This window comes from Seriola aureovittata, chromosome 7 (genome assembly GCF_021018895.1).
Source record: "Seriola aureovittata isolate HTS-2021-v1 ecotype China chromosome 7, ASM2101889v1, whole genome shotgun sequence".
NCBI classification, from domain to species: Eukaryota; Metazoa; Chordata; class Actinopteri; order Carangiformes; family Carangidae; genus Seriola; species Seriola aureovittata.
The window spans coordinates 20,589,635-20,604,201 of NC_079370.1; the positions used below are offsets into that span (position 1 = coordinate 20,589,635).

At 39.4% G+C, this 14,567-nt stretch overlaps 1 protein-coding gene across 6 annotated transcripts in view; it reads left to right on the forward strand.

The window, feature by feature from the left end:
- trak1a (trafficking protein, kinesin binding 1a) overlaps positions 1-14,567 on the forward strand; it is a 35,682-nt gene that overhangs the window by 7,409 nt on the left and 13,706 nt on the right. For 3 of the 6 annotated variants that reach the window (XM_056380390.1, XM_056380392.1, XM_056380388.1), the window contains exons 2-3: positions 2,007-2,201; positions 13,682-13,758. In XM_056380390.1, coding sequence (XP_056236365.1) covers positions 13,708-13,758 — 51 coding nt within the window. In that variant the 5' untranslated portion in view covers positions 2,007-2,201; positions 13,682-13,707. Of the gene's footprint in view, positions 1-2,006; positions 2,202-3,610; positions 4,926-9,046; positions 9,563-13,681; positions 13,759-14,567 lie in introns of those variants that run through there. The other 3 variants (XM_056380389.1, XM_056380391.1, XM_056380387.1) reach the window with 3 other exon arrangements.

Here is a 14,567-nt window from a genome sequence, read left to right on the forward strand (position 1 = left end):
AGCGCACAGGTCATATTTCATATCAGTGCAGAAGGGTAATATTGTGAATCTCAATAACAACCTCCTCCTTCCCAAGTTGGGTTTAATATTATTTTGATTAATGTGAGGGTGGTCTCAAAAACTTAAGTTGATATTCCAAAAAGTTAACTTGACATTCTATATGGCTGCTCACTTTACAGGTGCACTTATTGGAAAACAAGCCCTGGCTTATCATCTTAATAATCATACTGATTTATTTTTAAAGATAATGGTTTGACATTTCAGTGGTTTTTTCGAAAAAGCTGGACTTATTGCATGTGATGTTGAGGAGAAATACAATAACCACATGAATAAAATTGGCTCAAACTTTACACAGCTGTTAGTCTGCTGCTGTAATGTGTATTGTGTCTAATGAAAAAACATTTTTTTGTAAGAGAACCAAATGTATGATTAGCCATAGGCCAGAATAAGAATCATCACATAATTCTTGGTGGCACAAATCAGTAAAAACTGTTGTAAACTGTAACTTTTCTAATGGCATTGGTAGGAACTGTAATTCAGTCTAATACTTACTCCTATGTTGAAACCTCACTGGCTGTGCTTGCTGAATGATTCCCCAGCTGCTGTGTGTGTGTGTGTGTGTGTGTGTGTGTGTGTGTGTGTGTGTGTGTGTGTGTGTGTGTGTGTGTGTGTGTGTGTGTGTGTGTGTGTGTTTCCCTTTTTCAGCACAGTCAGTCATTCAGTCTGGATTAGCAAACTGTGAGAGACAGCATTGTTAGAGAGACACAGACAGACAGACGGAGAGAGAGAGACGGACAGCAGATGAGAGACACAGAGCCAGAAATAGAGGGAGACAGAGGAACAAAGGACATTATTTTTACTGTATGTTAATTCTCATTCTGTCTAAGAGCTTATCTATTTGACGTTTCTTTAGAAAAAGTGACTAAAACCTGAATTCTGTGAGTGAACAGAGAGGATGTGCTCTCTAATAGAGTCCTAAATGCATGCTACTTTTTAATAGCACACTAAACTGATGTGTGAACAGCGAGGCACATAGCTGAAAGCTTAGGTAAGATTATTTCATTTTCCACAGCAGCCCAGAAATGTGGCTCTCTGGTTGACTCAGACGTTTGAAGTAGAAGGTTGTTGACTTTTTTGAGGAGTTTCTGGACTGGTTTGGCTGCCATGTCAACGATAGCTGTGCGCAATGTATAAATGATAACAGTTCTTTTACATTTTTACCAAGTCATAAAAAGGTATATGGAAGTATATTTTTACTGTCGTCGTGTGTGTTTGAAACTATGTGCTTTTGTTTGTTTAAGTGTCTCCCTTTTTTTTTATTGATATGAGGAGCAGGGTCTTGTAGTTTTTTTAAGAACACAGTTGGCTACACACATATTAGAGAAACAAATACTTTACAGTAGAATTTGACATGCATGTATATAGTAAAACACTCCTTTTTATGACATGTGTTGTTATGTTTTGATTGCTGTTGCAGTAATTATGGGTCTAGATAATAAGGGCTTTAATGCTGTTTTTAAAATGTCCATTTCTTTGCAGGCTGTATGAAATGTTGCGGCACAACCTGTATTTTTTAATTACTATCCGACTTAAACTGTTGCTTCCCAAGTAAGCACTTAATTTCATTTAACTGGAGATGCAAATGGACATAAATGAAGCTATCACCCAGTTCAGCTCCATTTATGAGTGCTACAGGATTGTTGTAATGAGAAGTTGGCTAATTCCTGTAGTTGGCCACTAGAGGGCATCATATACTTTCAGTTGAAATAAACTGTTGCAATGTCTTCTTGTGCTGATTACCGAATGAAAAGCAGTTGTCCAATCTGTGATATTAAGATTACCAGAACTGACACTGTGATATTATACCCATCACCAAACTTTGTCCCAGCTGAAGACAACATTTTTACGTCCACTCCCTATCAGTAATCCATAATGACTTGAAAGAAAATGTTATTGCCAAAGAAAAGAACAAATACTGTACACTGTCTCTTTCTCTGTCTGTACAGATGTGTGTAACAGTACTGACTTGCCAGAGCTTGAGATTATCAGCTTATTGGAGGAGCAGCTGCCAGTCTACAAGCTGAGGGCCGACACCATCTTCGGGTACGACCAAGATGATTGGCTGCACACGCCACTGGTGGACCCTGACTCTGCCCTCGACCTCACTACTGAACAGATAGAGGAGACCCTCAAATACTTCTGTAAGTTGATCATACACTGTTTTCAGAAGATGTCATTAGATATGTCCCTGAAATTGCCATGTTGCACTCTCAACACCACATATATCACACTGTAGGGACAGAAAGTTAGACTTCTAGATTTAATCTTCAGGAAACTGTTATTTGACAGTGACGATGAGAATTTAAGATTGAGAGGTAAGTGATTTAAAATACATACTGACCTTGACTGAGCAGGAATCAGAGTGGGAGAAAGAGAGAGAGGGATAGAGAGAGAGAGAGATTTGCCCACCACAGTGTGGGTGTGCCAGCTGGTCATGGTTGCCACAACAAACATACCTGGTAGGTCCCTCTCTCACTCTCTGTTGGTTGATGTTTTGCTCTCTCTTGCACTCAGTCCTCTGTTGTGTTTTTATGCACGTGTCTGCTCTATCAGACTAAGAGCTGTCTTGTGGTTGCCCCCTATGCCAGCAATAAACCACACACACCCACTTGCACACAACTGGAGGCAAACAAACACACACAGGCTCATATAAAACACTTGCGCACACTGCAAATGGCAAACCAAGGGAACGTAAAGTGTTTTTCACCATCAATAATTCAGTTCTAATTCATGTCTGCTTGAACAGTGACTCAGGGTAAAAACATGTTCTAAAAATAGATCAAGTGTCTTTTATAAATAGGTTTAACTGAGAACTGAAACTTCACCTCAATCCCCCATGCCGACATGGACACCTTGGCCTTGACATTCATCATAGCCAGCCAGGCTAAGAGGCAGTGACAAGGTCATGTTACATAAGAACCAGTATGAGATATTCTGTAAGGGGTGTTTTACTAAATACTCAACATTGCTTTTGTGCTTTATTATCAACTGTATTGTTTCCTATTACTTTAATCATCCCTAATGGATGAACATTGCTTCTTATTATTGCCTCAAACAGATGGCCAGGTAAGGTACTGTTTCACCCAGGCCCATGATGAATGAGCCATACTTGTTTCATCCTGGTCATAAAGCTGTGTTTCTCTTTAGTAGAAGTAGTTAACCATACCAACCATCATAAAGGGCCATATAGGTCACATTTATTTATGCATAAATACTACTTCTTTAACATTCATCTTTACCTGGAGCTGCTGTGTGTCAGATTGCTGAACAGGCATTACTGGTTTATGTTATATCATCCAAGTGGTTATTCATTTATTTAAGTATGTAAATGATGACATGGAGGCAGTTGACTAATAGAGAGCAACCATGCAAGCAACTCAATGTTGTGATGACATCACTTTCACATGTCCCACTAAACAGAGGACATAGTTGTCTGACAGGTCAAGCTATAATTTAGCTGGTGATCAGTATTGTCAACCATATGAAAACAGTTCATGTGTAGTAGGTACAGATGAAGAGTAATTTAAAAGATAGCAGTGGAAATTCACAACCAAAATATTTTTTTGGATTTCTTAAAAAAATATGTGTGTAATTATGTGATAAACACATTTGATTTATATTTCCTTTAGATGAATGGGCAAGAGAGAGGTTTATTAGATTTCTGCACTTGTATAGATGACATGTGCTTATTTCATCACTCCCCTGCTAAAATAACCAATCACTGAACACCCGTTGTGTTCATTCATTTTGGGTGAGCCACGTCACCTCTGCCAACGCTACACTCTTTTCACACTAACTTGCCTCTACATGCTGCTTAGCCTCAGGCCTTGGAGTCTGAGCCTGTTACTATAGCAACCACACAGAAGGACAAAGTAGAGGAGAGGAGGGGGAGATGCTGACATACGAATGGAGGGTGGGAGCAAGCTGGGGATACTGCTGGCATCTGATTGGCTGTAGGCATCCTCTAACCCCGCCCAACTCACTGTGTCATGATTATCATCACTTCTGCTGCAAAACCCGTGACTGCTGCTGCTGCTCGCTCACTCTCTGTGCCGCTGTGTTGAGTCATTGTTAGAGATGTCCATGTGTAGAGGTTGTGCTGTCAGTGAGCAAGAAATGTTACAAAAGAGAAGACAAAGGTTATAATATAACCTCAGAAAGACTCGGACAGATGACTGAAAGGGGCACAAGAGGATGAATTGACATGAAGCTATAAATGGATGTGAACATGAGACGATGGAAGCTGACACATTTGCTGAATCTTTGGGGTGACTGAGGTAAACTGATGGACAGAAAAGAAAAAAGAAAAAAGATGGCAGAGGCCAAATGAAGTGAATGAAGATTTACTGAAACGGTGAGGAATTCCTGATGGATAAAGGACAATACAGTGACAATGTGTTTTTTTCTGTTAACGACTGATGACGCAAGTAACGGTTCTGTGGGATGACATGCCGAACTGGCACCAACATCACAACAAATATGGAGCATAATACACTGACAGTTTGCTGCTAATGACGAAGGGACGGAAAGAACATATGATGAGCTTGGGCAGTCTGTCACCAACAATGATCGTGTGCCAGCTGGTAACTGCTAAGCATGCTGGGATAGAAGAACTGGGCACTCACTGACAGACCAACGGACACTATTAGTAACTAATAAGACCCTAGTGACAGCTGGTTATCTCTAAGCATGCTGGGACATTGGATTTGCCGGAGATGCTACAGCTAAGTATGCTGGGACACTGGAAACAATACAGCTGTGTGTCAGAGCAGTGAGGATGAAGAGACGAGGCCAGAGCAGAGGCCAGAGGTTTGTCAAGGCAGACTACTATGAACTGGACTGGTACTATGAAGAGTGTACTGATGGTAAGACAACAGTCTGCTACAGATTTTTTTATTGACATGTGGTTGTTGAAGAGTCAAACTATTTACTGGAGTGGTGTTATATGGAAATGTAGATGTGTAGGATGTTAATGTTGAAAAGGTACAGTAGGTAATCGAACAGTTACCAAAACAAGACACAAGCTTCCTAGAAACTAAAAGAGAGCTGTTTGCTGCACAGTGCATTAGATCCAGACCTCAACTTTTATCTAATATAAAGAAACTGACAGATTGACAGAAACAGATTTAATCAAGTTTTCCTGATAAGTATTTTGGGAACTGTAAGATCAAAGTTCACAAATATAAGAAGTGCTTTGAGGGTGGCATACATACTCTGTGTTGTAACAGTGTAACCACTGGTCAGGTTTTATAATGTGTCCTCTGGAGACACAGACTGAGTGAAGGTTAAGTGGATTAAAATTATTCTAGCTCAAAAAGCATAAAAACCATTTGTTATCTTTTACATAAACCTGTACTGGAACCAGCTTAAACTGTTTTCTTTCTGCTCGTGTCCATCAGAGATAACCCAGAGAATGTGACCCTGTGGACTGACATTCATACTACAAGAAAATGTCAAAGCAAATGTTACAGAAAAGACATACAGCAGCATTAAAGCTGTAGCTACAGGAGACAGTACAATGGATGTTGTAACAGGTGCTCTGTGGCGACAGAGTCAATGTGGCTTCCAGAATAATGCCAAGGAGTAGCTTATATGAGTTGCTGTGGGTGTACATGTACAAAGTAGGACTGGGTTTTGTCATGGTTCCTTGCTGTTGGTTCTGGATCAGGACTAGAGCGACTGTCTGTACTGATGCCAGCTACCTGTTTATCATAGCTGCTGAAAAAGATGTTGATAGCAGCTGACCTGAAGGGACAAATAAAAGTCACATGAGTCACAAGTTGTTTTTTTTTTTCAAAACTTAATATGTAAATGTGTATGTTGTATGAGGGTTTTTAAAATAAAACAAAACAAAAACAACATAGCAAAAGATGTGGAATAAATAAGTATTATGAATAAAGGATGGCTGCAAAGCTTTAAATTACCCATTAATCATAGAATTTGGTGCAGTGCATTTATGTAATGTACCCCAGTTTGTTACGACAGCTTGTGTTATTGTCCTGCTGCAGCCACAGTATGTAACCTGTGAGGGTAATGATCAATCACACAGCCAAGACATGTGGGGGGCCGATGGCGCCCGGTCATGTGACACGTGTGACGAACAGCAGTTTATTGCAGTGGTCAGTTTATTAGCAGCCTTTAGTCACTGCCTCTGGTTCTCCCTCCTCTCTCTGTACATCTTTCCACCGTTGTCTGTTTCTCTTCTCTTATAATACAGCTTGTTATGGTCCATGTCTTGATGTTGTGTGTAATGCAGCTATCTCCTGCAATCGTTGATTTTCATTGGACTGAACACAGGTGCATTTTTATGAATTTGATGATTCATGTTGTGTTTCTTGATGAAGTTGAATTTAATGTAAATTCCAAATTTTATGTGAAGGTCTAGTGAATGGAGGAAGATGGTATGATCTATGACTTGTTATGTGAGCTATATTATGTATGTGTGTCAGGGATGCTCTAGAAATGGTTACATAACAGTTTGAGACAGCTCAGCACCTCCACAATGTGAGCTGTGCAGCTTAAACATCTGCACTATTATTTAGCTGTGGCAGTCAACCCAGGCTGATTTTCTTTCTTTGGTATGTTGAGCTTTCAGAGGAAATTGTTTCCTCTAATAGCTTTTACTGTGCTTGATGCTGAACTGATCAAATAACAAAATGAGAGGGGGATGTGCAGGTTCTGTGATAAATCTTCTTGTGGAGTGTAGAGGCAGAAATAGAAAGCAGCTGGTTTTATTCTGAGATATGCAAGGGAGGGATGTGGAAGTAGGTTGGCTTATATTTAGCTGCTCTAAGCCACTCTTGTCAATAGCAGTCTGCCAAATACACTTTGGCACTTTTGGAAACCTTCAAAACAAATGGCTGGATTGGCAGAGAGTGAGCAGTACAGAGTGCTGGGGCTGAGAAAGAGGGCAAACTATTCTTCCAGTGGGAATGTGACAGGGTGGAGGGATAATTTTTGGAAACTAAGTGAAGCTGAGACACAAAACATTGATTTTTAGAACCACTGCTAACTAATCATGTGTTTGTTTCCAGGTCTGTAAAGTTAACTGTTTAAATTAATCTTCCTTATATCACATGAGTTGGCATTAGCTTTGAAAAGAGAAGTCCAAACTTATCACTGGAAGATAGAAGCTCCCTGGCTCTTGCTGTGTTGTTGCTAACGCAGCTACAGCTGCTGTGTAAAAGGAAACAGTGAGTTTAAGATCTAAGAGCCTGGAAGGATACAAGCTGAGAGATGTGGAGCCTTGAGCTATGAGCAGGCAATGTTTTAACCAGCTGGATTTCTTGATTTCAACAGGGTTATATACATGTAACTGTCTAAAATGTAGTCGTTTTCTTCAAAAATGTTGTACAAAGAATTCCAATAGAAACTTACAAGACAAGTGAGGTTGAAGGGGCGGGGTGGTATGAGAGGGAAAATGGAAAAACGAGTGGAGTGTAAAGAGTGAATGTGACCAGAAAAGCAATGGGAGTAGGGAAAACACTGAGGGGTGTTTGTCCAGGACTCTTTTGTTGCCTGCAGCATTACATCCATAGAACCATTGAGTGGAGTTACTCAAGCATGTAGGCCAGTACGGAGCTGGCATCAGTTTTCTAGACCAATTACAGTACTTATAACACTTGAGCAGTGAGTAATGAGCAGAGAATTAGACTGCTTTGATGTGGCCTCCATGAATTTATGAGGGATCAGGTCTTACGGGTCTTACTTATTCAGCTAAGATGGACATGACATGTCCATTTACATATAGTTGACAGTTATTATTTGTTTCTCTTTAGTAATGTGAAGGAAACTATAAAGGTACACTACATTATGAATAATATAACTGTACCATGCTAGTTTTCATTAAAGAGCTTATTCAAATGTGATTGGACAAATACCCAGTTTAGGAAGTATCTCGGACTGAAGGGTTAACTAAGCAGCAGTGACATGCAAAATATACTGCGGAGTAAAACTATGCATCACAGTGTTTATCAAACTGTTATAAAGATTCACAGTTTGCCAATAGTGTATAGTGTAATAATGTTTTGAAGTATTGGATAGGACTCCTTCTTTTTGTGTCCATTTCTAGAAATCACAATTCAACAGTCTGGTAAACATGACCCAGTTCTGTCTTCTTTTTTTCTTTTTTCTTTTTTCTTAAATGGACAGAAACAGATGTTTTTTGAAAGTTTTCAGGGAATAGTTTTGATAATTAAAATAGATTAAACAACAAGATTAATTCAGAGTTTGTTTGTTTGTTTAGACAGAAGTCAATTCCTTTATATTCTACTTATTTGTTTCCAGTAATGTTTGAAATAGCTTGGCCCTGCTAAGTTGTTAGCTTAGTGGTTAGCACAGTTCACTCTGCCTGCCAGTCTGCCAGCCCTCTATTCATTTGTTTGTTTGCCACCCTTCCAGCCCAAGAACTTTCTATCCCATGAATTTCCCTTGATAACACTGGCTGCAGGTTAAAATGTGTGTAAAAACATTCACCTGTGAAGGTTTCACTGTGTTTGGCCCCACCCTGGAAACAGGTGCATAACTATTATTGTTTGCCGTGTCCTGTCACCATAGAGGCTGAACGTACTGTACCATGGTATTTTCTCTAGAGGAGGGTTACATGAGGACTTTGCCTTCATTGGACTTGAGACTCACCTGAGAAACAGGTGTCTCACTCGCTCCAGTTTGATTGTACAGGTGCTCACCTGAACCATTTTAACCCATTATTTGGAAAAGGTTGAAAAGGATGAATAGTTGAGGATTACAGGGATTAAGATGAATATTACAGATTATTTTAAATGCTCTCATTGTTGGTGTTAAATATATTTTAATTTAGTTTTATGACCTTTAAATTGCTGACAGACAGCGTCCTGTATATTTTTGTGTCCACCCCCCTGTATGTGGTAAAGTAGAGTAGGCCATTCACTGACCAGTCACAGAGGAGGGGGAGGAGTTAGGGGAGTTATCTGGTCATCTTTAGGAGATACCACAGGGACAAGTGATACATACACTGTTAGAAACACATACAGCAGACACCACTTGCCACCGGATGAATACACCCACAGACATGCACAATGGAGTGTTTAGAAAGACAGACTACAAACACTATACACACTTTCTCTCCTCTACGGAACAAAAGCCAGGTAGATGTGTACTTTCACATCTGAGGAACACACACACATTAGGTATTGATTCATAGATTAAAACACAAACACACCCACAAATGCAAACAGCACAGGTAGGATCCGTGCTGTTGCACTCGGAGGCTTTGTGGTTTACTAGTAAGCTGTAGTGCCAGAGAGGGGGATGGCACTGCTCACATCTGCTGAGGACGATCTGGGATACTGCTACCAGGAGGATGAGGAATATGTTCGTCTGCCCAGTAATGGAAGCACAGAGCAGGAGAGAGAAGAAGAGGATGTGGAAGAGGAAGAGGAGTATGTCTGTCTTCCCAGTCATGAAACTACACAGCAGGAGGAGGAAGAGGAGATGGATGAAGAACAACAAGTTCTGTGTGAAGGTAGTACGTGGTTATCTTCGTAACTGAGGGCATCATCTCTGATGTGCATGTCTTCTTGGTTCTCACTAGTTTGGCTTGCTCAGTGTGTCTGACCTTTTGTTGTAGCGTCATTCAGTCTTTATTCATATGTTCTGAAGTGATGTGGATTCTGAGGAGAGATAATTAGAAACCTGTGTAACCTTTTTGAAGGTAATCATGTCTCTATATGTCTGTGGCTCTATCCTGCAGGTGTTAGTGTTGTATCTGGTCTCAGCACAGTGTGGTTCATCTGCCTGCTGATTTGACAAGTTCAAATATGGGCTTGGCTCTTTATTCCAGCTTGAGTGTTAAGTGCAAGCATGCTACAGTTGTGACAGTGTTTAAAAATGCACAAATATTGAGTAACCAACCTGAAGTTTTTTGCAGACATAATGTGAGTGTATACATAAACTGAAGTGTAATTTCCTAGCAGGGATGGAAAACTCTCTGTGATTTGATTAACTGAAAGTAAACTGCTAAAGTGAGCTTTTGTCATAAAATATGCATTGATAGAAGAGAAATTCAATTTAAAAAAAAACAACAACCATGATTGCTCACTTTGTGTGCTGTATATGAGAGTGTATGATGTATTTGGGGCAGAGCATGAGACTCATGTCTCCACGTACTGTGGCACAAACATGTTTTTATTGAGGCAATTGAGATGAATATCATCCCAAGTCCAATAAGGAAACCGTACTCAAGATATTCAATACATTATAACATTTCTACACAGGTTGTGTTTGGGGAAATGATTAGGCGTATCAAGGGCCCCTTTTACCTTTCAATCAGTTGTCTTAGTGTTTGTTTGTTGTCCTCGAACCTGCGTGTTATCTGTTGCCCAGTAGCAGCCAGGATTATTAGGCTGTCTGTAACTCCAGACTTCTGGCTCCCTCAGCCCCCCTGCTGCAAAGCAGACAGACTGAAAACCAGAGTCTGCTAATAGGATCATACTGAGCTTTAATTACATTTCAACTCAAAACTCTGAGTCACCTTTTCAGAGATCTGATCTGAGGGAGGTTACCTGTATACAGTTTTTACATAGAACCTGTGGTGAACTTGGTGGGTGCAGGTGAAAATAAGACTTAAACATTTTTCTCTCATTAATCCTCCCTCTGACAAAGACGGAGAGGGAGCATTTGTCTAAAGTTACCCGCTCTCAGTATAAAACACAAAAAAAAAAAACATCCAGATCACCTTCCAGTGTTAGGTTACGTTTCCTCCTACTGGTTACAGTTGTTTTTCCTTCACCACCCATTTATGACTAAATACAGTAGATTAATAAAGTAATCTTTAAAAAATTTAACCTAGTCCTCCAATGTCACTGAAAGAGCAGGAAATTCTTATATTTTTCTTGGTTAATGTTATTACACAAAGTGTACACAATTTCTGGAATGTTATATTCGGTGTTGAGTAGCTGTTTGCTAATGATTTCAGACGTGTTGTCATTTCTAGTCTGTGTTTCCACAACATTAATGCTTACTTTACATAGTGGTAAGAGTGAGCTTAATTGCCATATGCCTTCAACCATTGTATGTGTTTTCTTAGTTACTTAATTCACCTTAATTGTCTGACTGGGGTCGAGTATAACCATGGAAATAAACCAGCATGTTCTTCAGTACAAAGCAAACACACATACAGAATGAATGACTGCTCAACAGGCTGCACCTTGTGCTATCAAGTGTACAATCTCATTATAGGCCAGATAGCAGATACAAGTGATGCATTTTTTTGTGTGTGCGCACACTCACATACGTGTGTTTTCTGGTGATCGTCATGCCGAACTGTTCCCACAGTAACACTCTGTGCCTTAACAACTACACCCAGGAGAGATGATTGTGTGTGGGGGTGTTTTTTTTTTCTCAGTCAGGTCTGTGTATCTGTTTCACACTTGTATCAGATCATTTTTGATTATAATCCAAATGTTTGAAGTGGGAAATAGACCTTGCCTTGTATGATCAAAGTCTTGACTAGACTAGACTATGAAAACTGAGTCATTTGTTTTTAGCCATGCTAGTGGTGTAGCTTTATGGTTGACTATGTCAGTCAGTTCACCACTTTGGATAGATGGCAAATCTTAGCCTGCTTGCAGACTATGCTGAGTATAACTGTATTCACTATGGTAACATGCATAAAAAGCGGCATGTTAGTATTCTCATTGTGAGCATGTTAGCATGCTGACGTTAGCATTTAGCTCAAACTACCACTGCACCTAAGTACAGTCTAACAAAGCTACTAGAGTAGACTTGTTCAAGCAGAACCTCTTCAACACAACCTCAGTATCTGTAATGACGAATTGTTTGATGTGTGATTTTTACATAAAGCGGAAATGGTTTAAATCCCAAACCACCTAGGAAACCTTAGAGTGAAAATGAATGACGGACATATTGAGATGCCCTTAATTAATCAGACAAAATGCCTCTGTGAAACTGCTCTGGGACTTGTGACATGCTCATTCCACCTTGTCTGGTTAGAAAAGTGCATCTTATTTAATAATAGATGCTAATAATGGAAAATATCCTAAACTGAAACATTGTCAGCTGAGGCCTTGTGTCTTTGTTTTCAGTAGCCACACACTGCCTGTGTGTTGTATGAGGATATGAAAATATGCTGTTTGCATTGGCCAACTCCGTTTTGCATTCTGAGGCCTCTGAGTTGGCAGTATTGTGTATGTACTTGTCATGATGTTTGAGCTGCTAATCTGGAGTAAAATTGTGTTTCTTTGGAAACTGAAACAGATAAATTGTTCCATGTTGTAATGGCATATATCGTATTATCTCGCTGTGCCTTACGGCCCCATATGACACATTTATGTTGGCCATTACACCTCCCAGACTTACAAGACTGTCCAAAAATAAACATTGTTATACTCTGATATCCTCACCAAGACATTTTATTACACTGTTGATTATTATGATTATGAACACTGTGTGATTGTAACAGAAAATCTCAAACAAATTCTGCAACAAATTACCTAATGATTCAAGGCCCACAATAAAAATCAATTTTGGGAACTAACTACTCTCAAGGAGCAGAGAAAATAGTTTGGGTGTTTTTGTTTTGAAGTTTTTGTTTTGAATTTCCCTTATGGGTATTTCACCACAGGCAGGGGGTCATATTGTTGAATGTGACGTATTCTGTTTGAATTTTCACCTCTGTGGTGAATAATACTGTCACTCAGGACTGAAAACAGATTCCCAAGTAAAGTCAGAGCTTTGTGTGAGGACGGAAGGAGCTAACAATGAACTTGTTCTCTTGTAGTTGAAATAGTGCTGTGGTGTGGCCCTTCACATTGACCATTGTGTCTGCAATCAATTTCTTAACTTTTTTCTTTTTTTCACTGGCAAAGTTGATGAATAGTGGACCTGTATGTCTTTTAAGGCGTGTATGGGTGTGCTATGTGAGTGTGAATGTGAATGTCTTCAAGTATACTGTAACATGATTCATGAACTGAAAACTAGAAAAGAGGGAAGAGGAAAGGAGACAACAGAGGGAGCGGTGGATCATTGTAACATACTCACAGTATGTTAGAAACACTGAGAATCTTGTATAATATAGAGTTAGGTTATCAGGAATTAACAATAACTTGACTACTGCAGTCTACCTAATTTATATCAATGAGCCATGAACTGAACATTACAACCTTTATATGTAGGATTTATTGCAGGACTGTTGTGTTAGACTGCTTTAGTTTTAGCTGACTTTTAGGCAGGTACATTTAGTTGTTGTGAATAGAAAATTTTTGTTTAATTTGTGACAATTATTCATGCTCTTTTTATTTTTTACTTTTTTTTTTAATGTTTTCTAAAAAAAAAACTCTACGAATAAGTTATGTCTGTAAAATATTGTTGCCCACAGACAGCACAAATTGGCACATGTAGCATATTCTAACTAACATATTCTCAGTCACCTACAGTCAAAAACTTCCAGAGGAGTGCAATCACATGGTATTAAAAACTTTAAGGGAGGGCTGAAATGTAAATTTAAAACATGGTTTACTATTGTTATTTACCATTCAGTGCTCTGACTGTACTGTACAGTATCTTTTGCGGGTATTTTCTGTGGAGATTAAAGACAATTTTTTCTTTCTCTCTCTCTGTGCAGTGTTGTGTGCTGACAGAGTGGGCCAGATGACGAAGACCTACAGCGACATTGACGCTGTCACTCGACTCCTGGAAGAGGTAAGATCATGTCAAGTAACATCAGTTAAAGTAGAAAAACATGAAGCACTACAGTGAAGGCAGACACACCGTGAGTCACTTTGGTCAAATGTTATGACGTGGTCTGATAGTCTAAACACTGGTTGCTTTATGAGGTTTATGATAAAGGAAGGTTGATAGAATGACATCATTAAACTTGTTTCCACCAGCTGATATTCAAATCTGACTTCACATTCACATCAGCTGCTTAGTGAACATGCGAATGACATGTAGCAGGACATTTCCAGTGAGAAGCTTGGCCGACTTCCTCTTCATATATTAAAACCTGTGAAGGTAGAAAGGAGTCATTGTTAAATGAACCATCAAATTCAACAGCCAGCCATCCAATATTGACTAAACATGGTAACATGGTAGTCACAGTTGTCACCATGTACGAGCTCATTGTATTGATCTGTTGTGAACAGTTTGGCTGACAATGCAGTAATATTCACTATTCAGGATTAGAGTTAGGGTTACACCACGTTTGTCCTGTTGTTTCATTAATTCTCTGTTCCACCTATTTCTGCCTTGTTGAGGTATTTGAGTCAACCTTCACATTTTAAACCTGCTTCTGCTTCTGTCGTGCTTCCTGTTTTTCACATATATTCTTTCTCGAGGGAAAAATAAGCGCTGCCAGCATTTTAGAGAAACAGTTTGACGTTTTGGGTCACTTATTTGCTTTCATGCAGATTGATACCACTCTCTTGTCTGTCAGCAGCCAGTTAACTGAGCTAAGAATAAATACTGGAAACGGGGAAATGGCTAAATATCCTCATCTAACTCATAGCAAG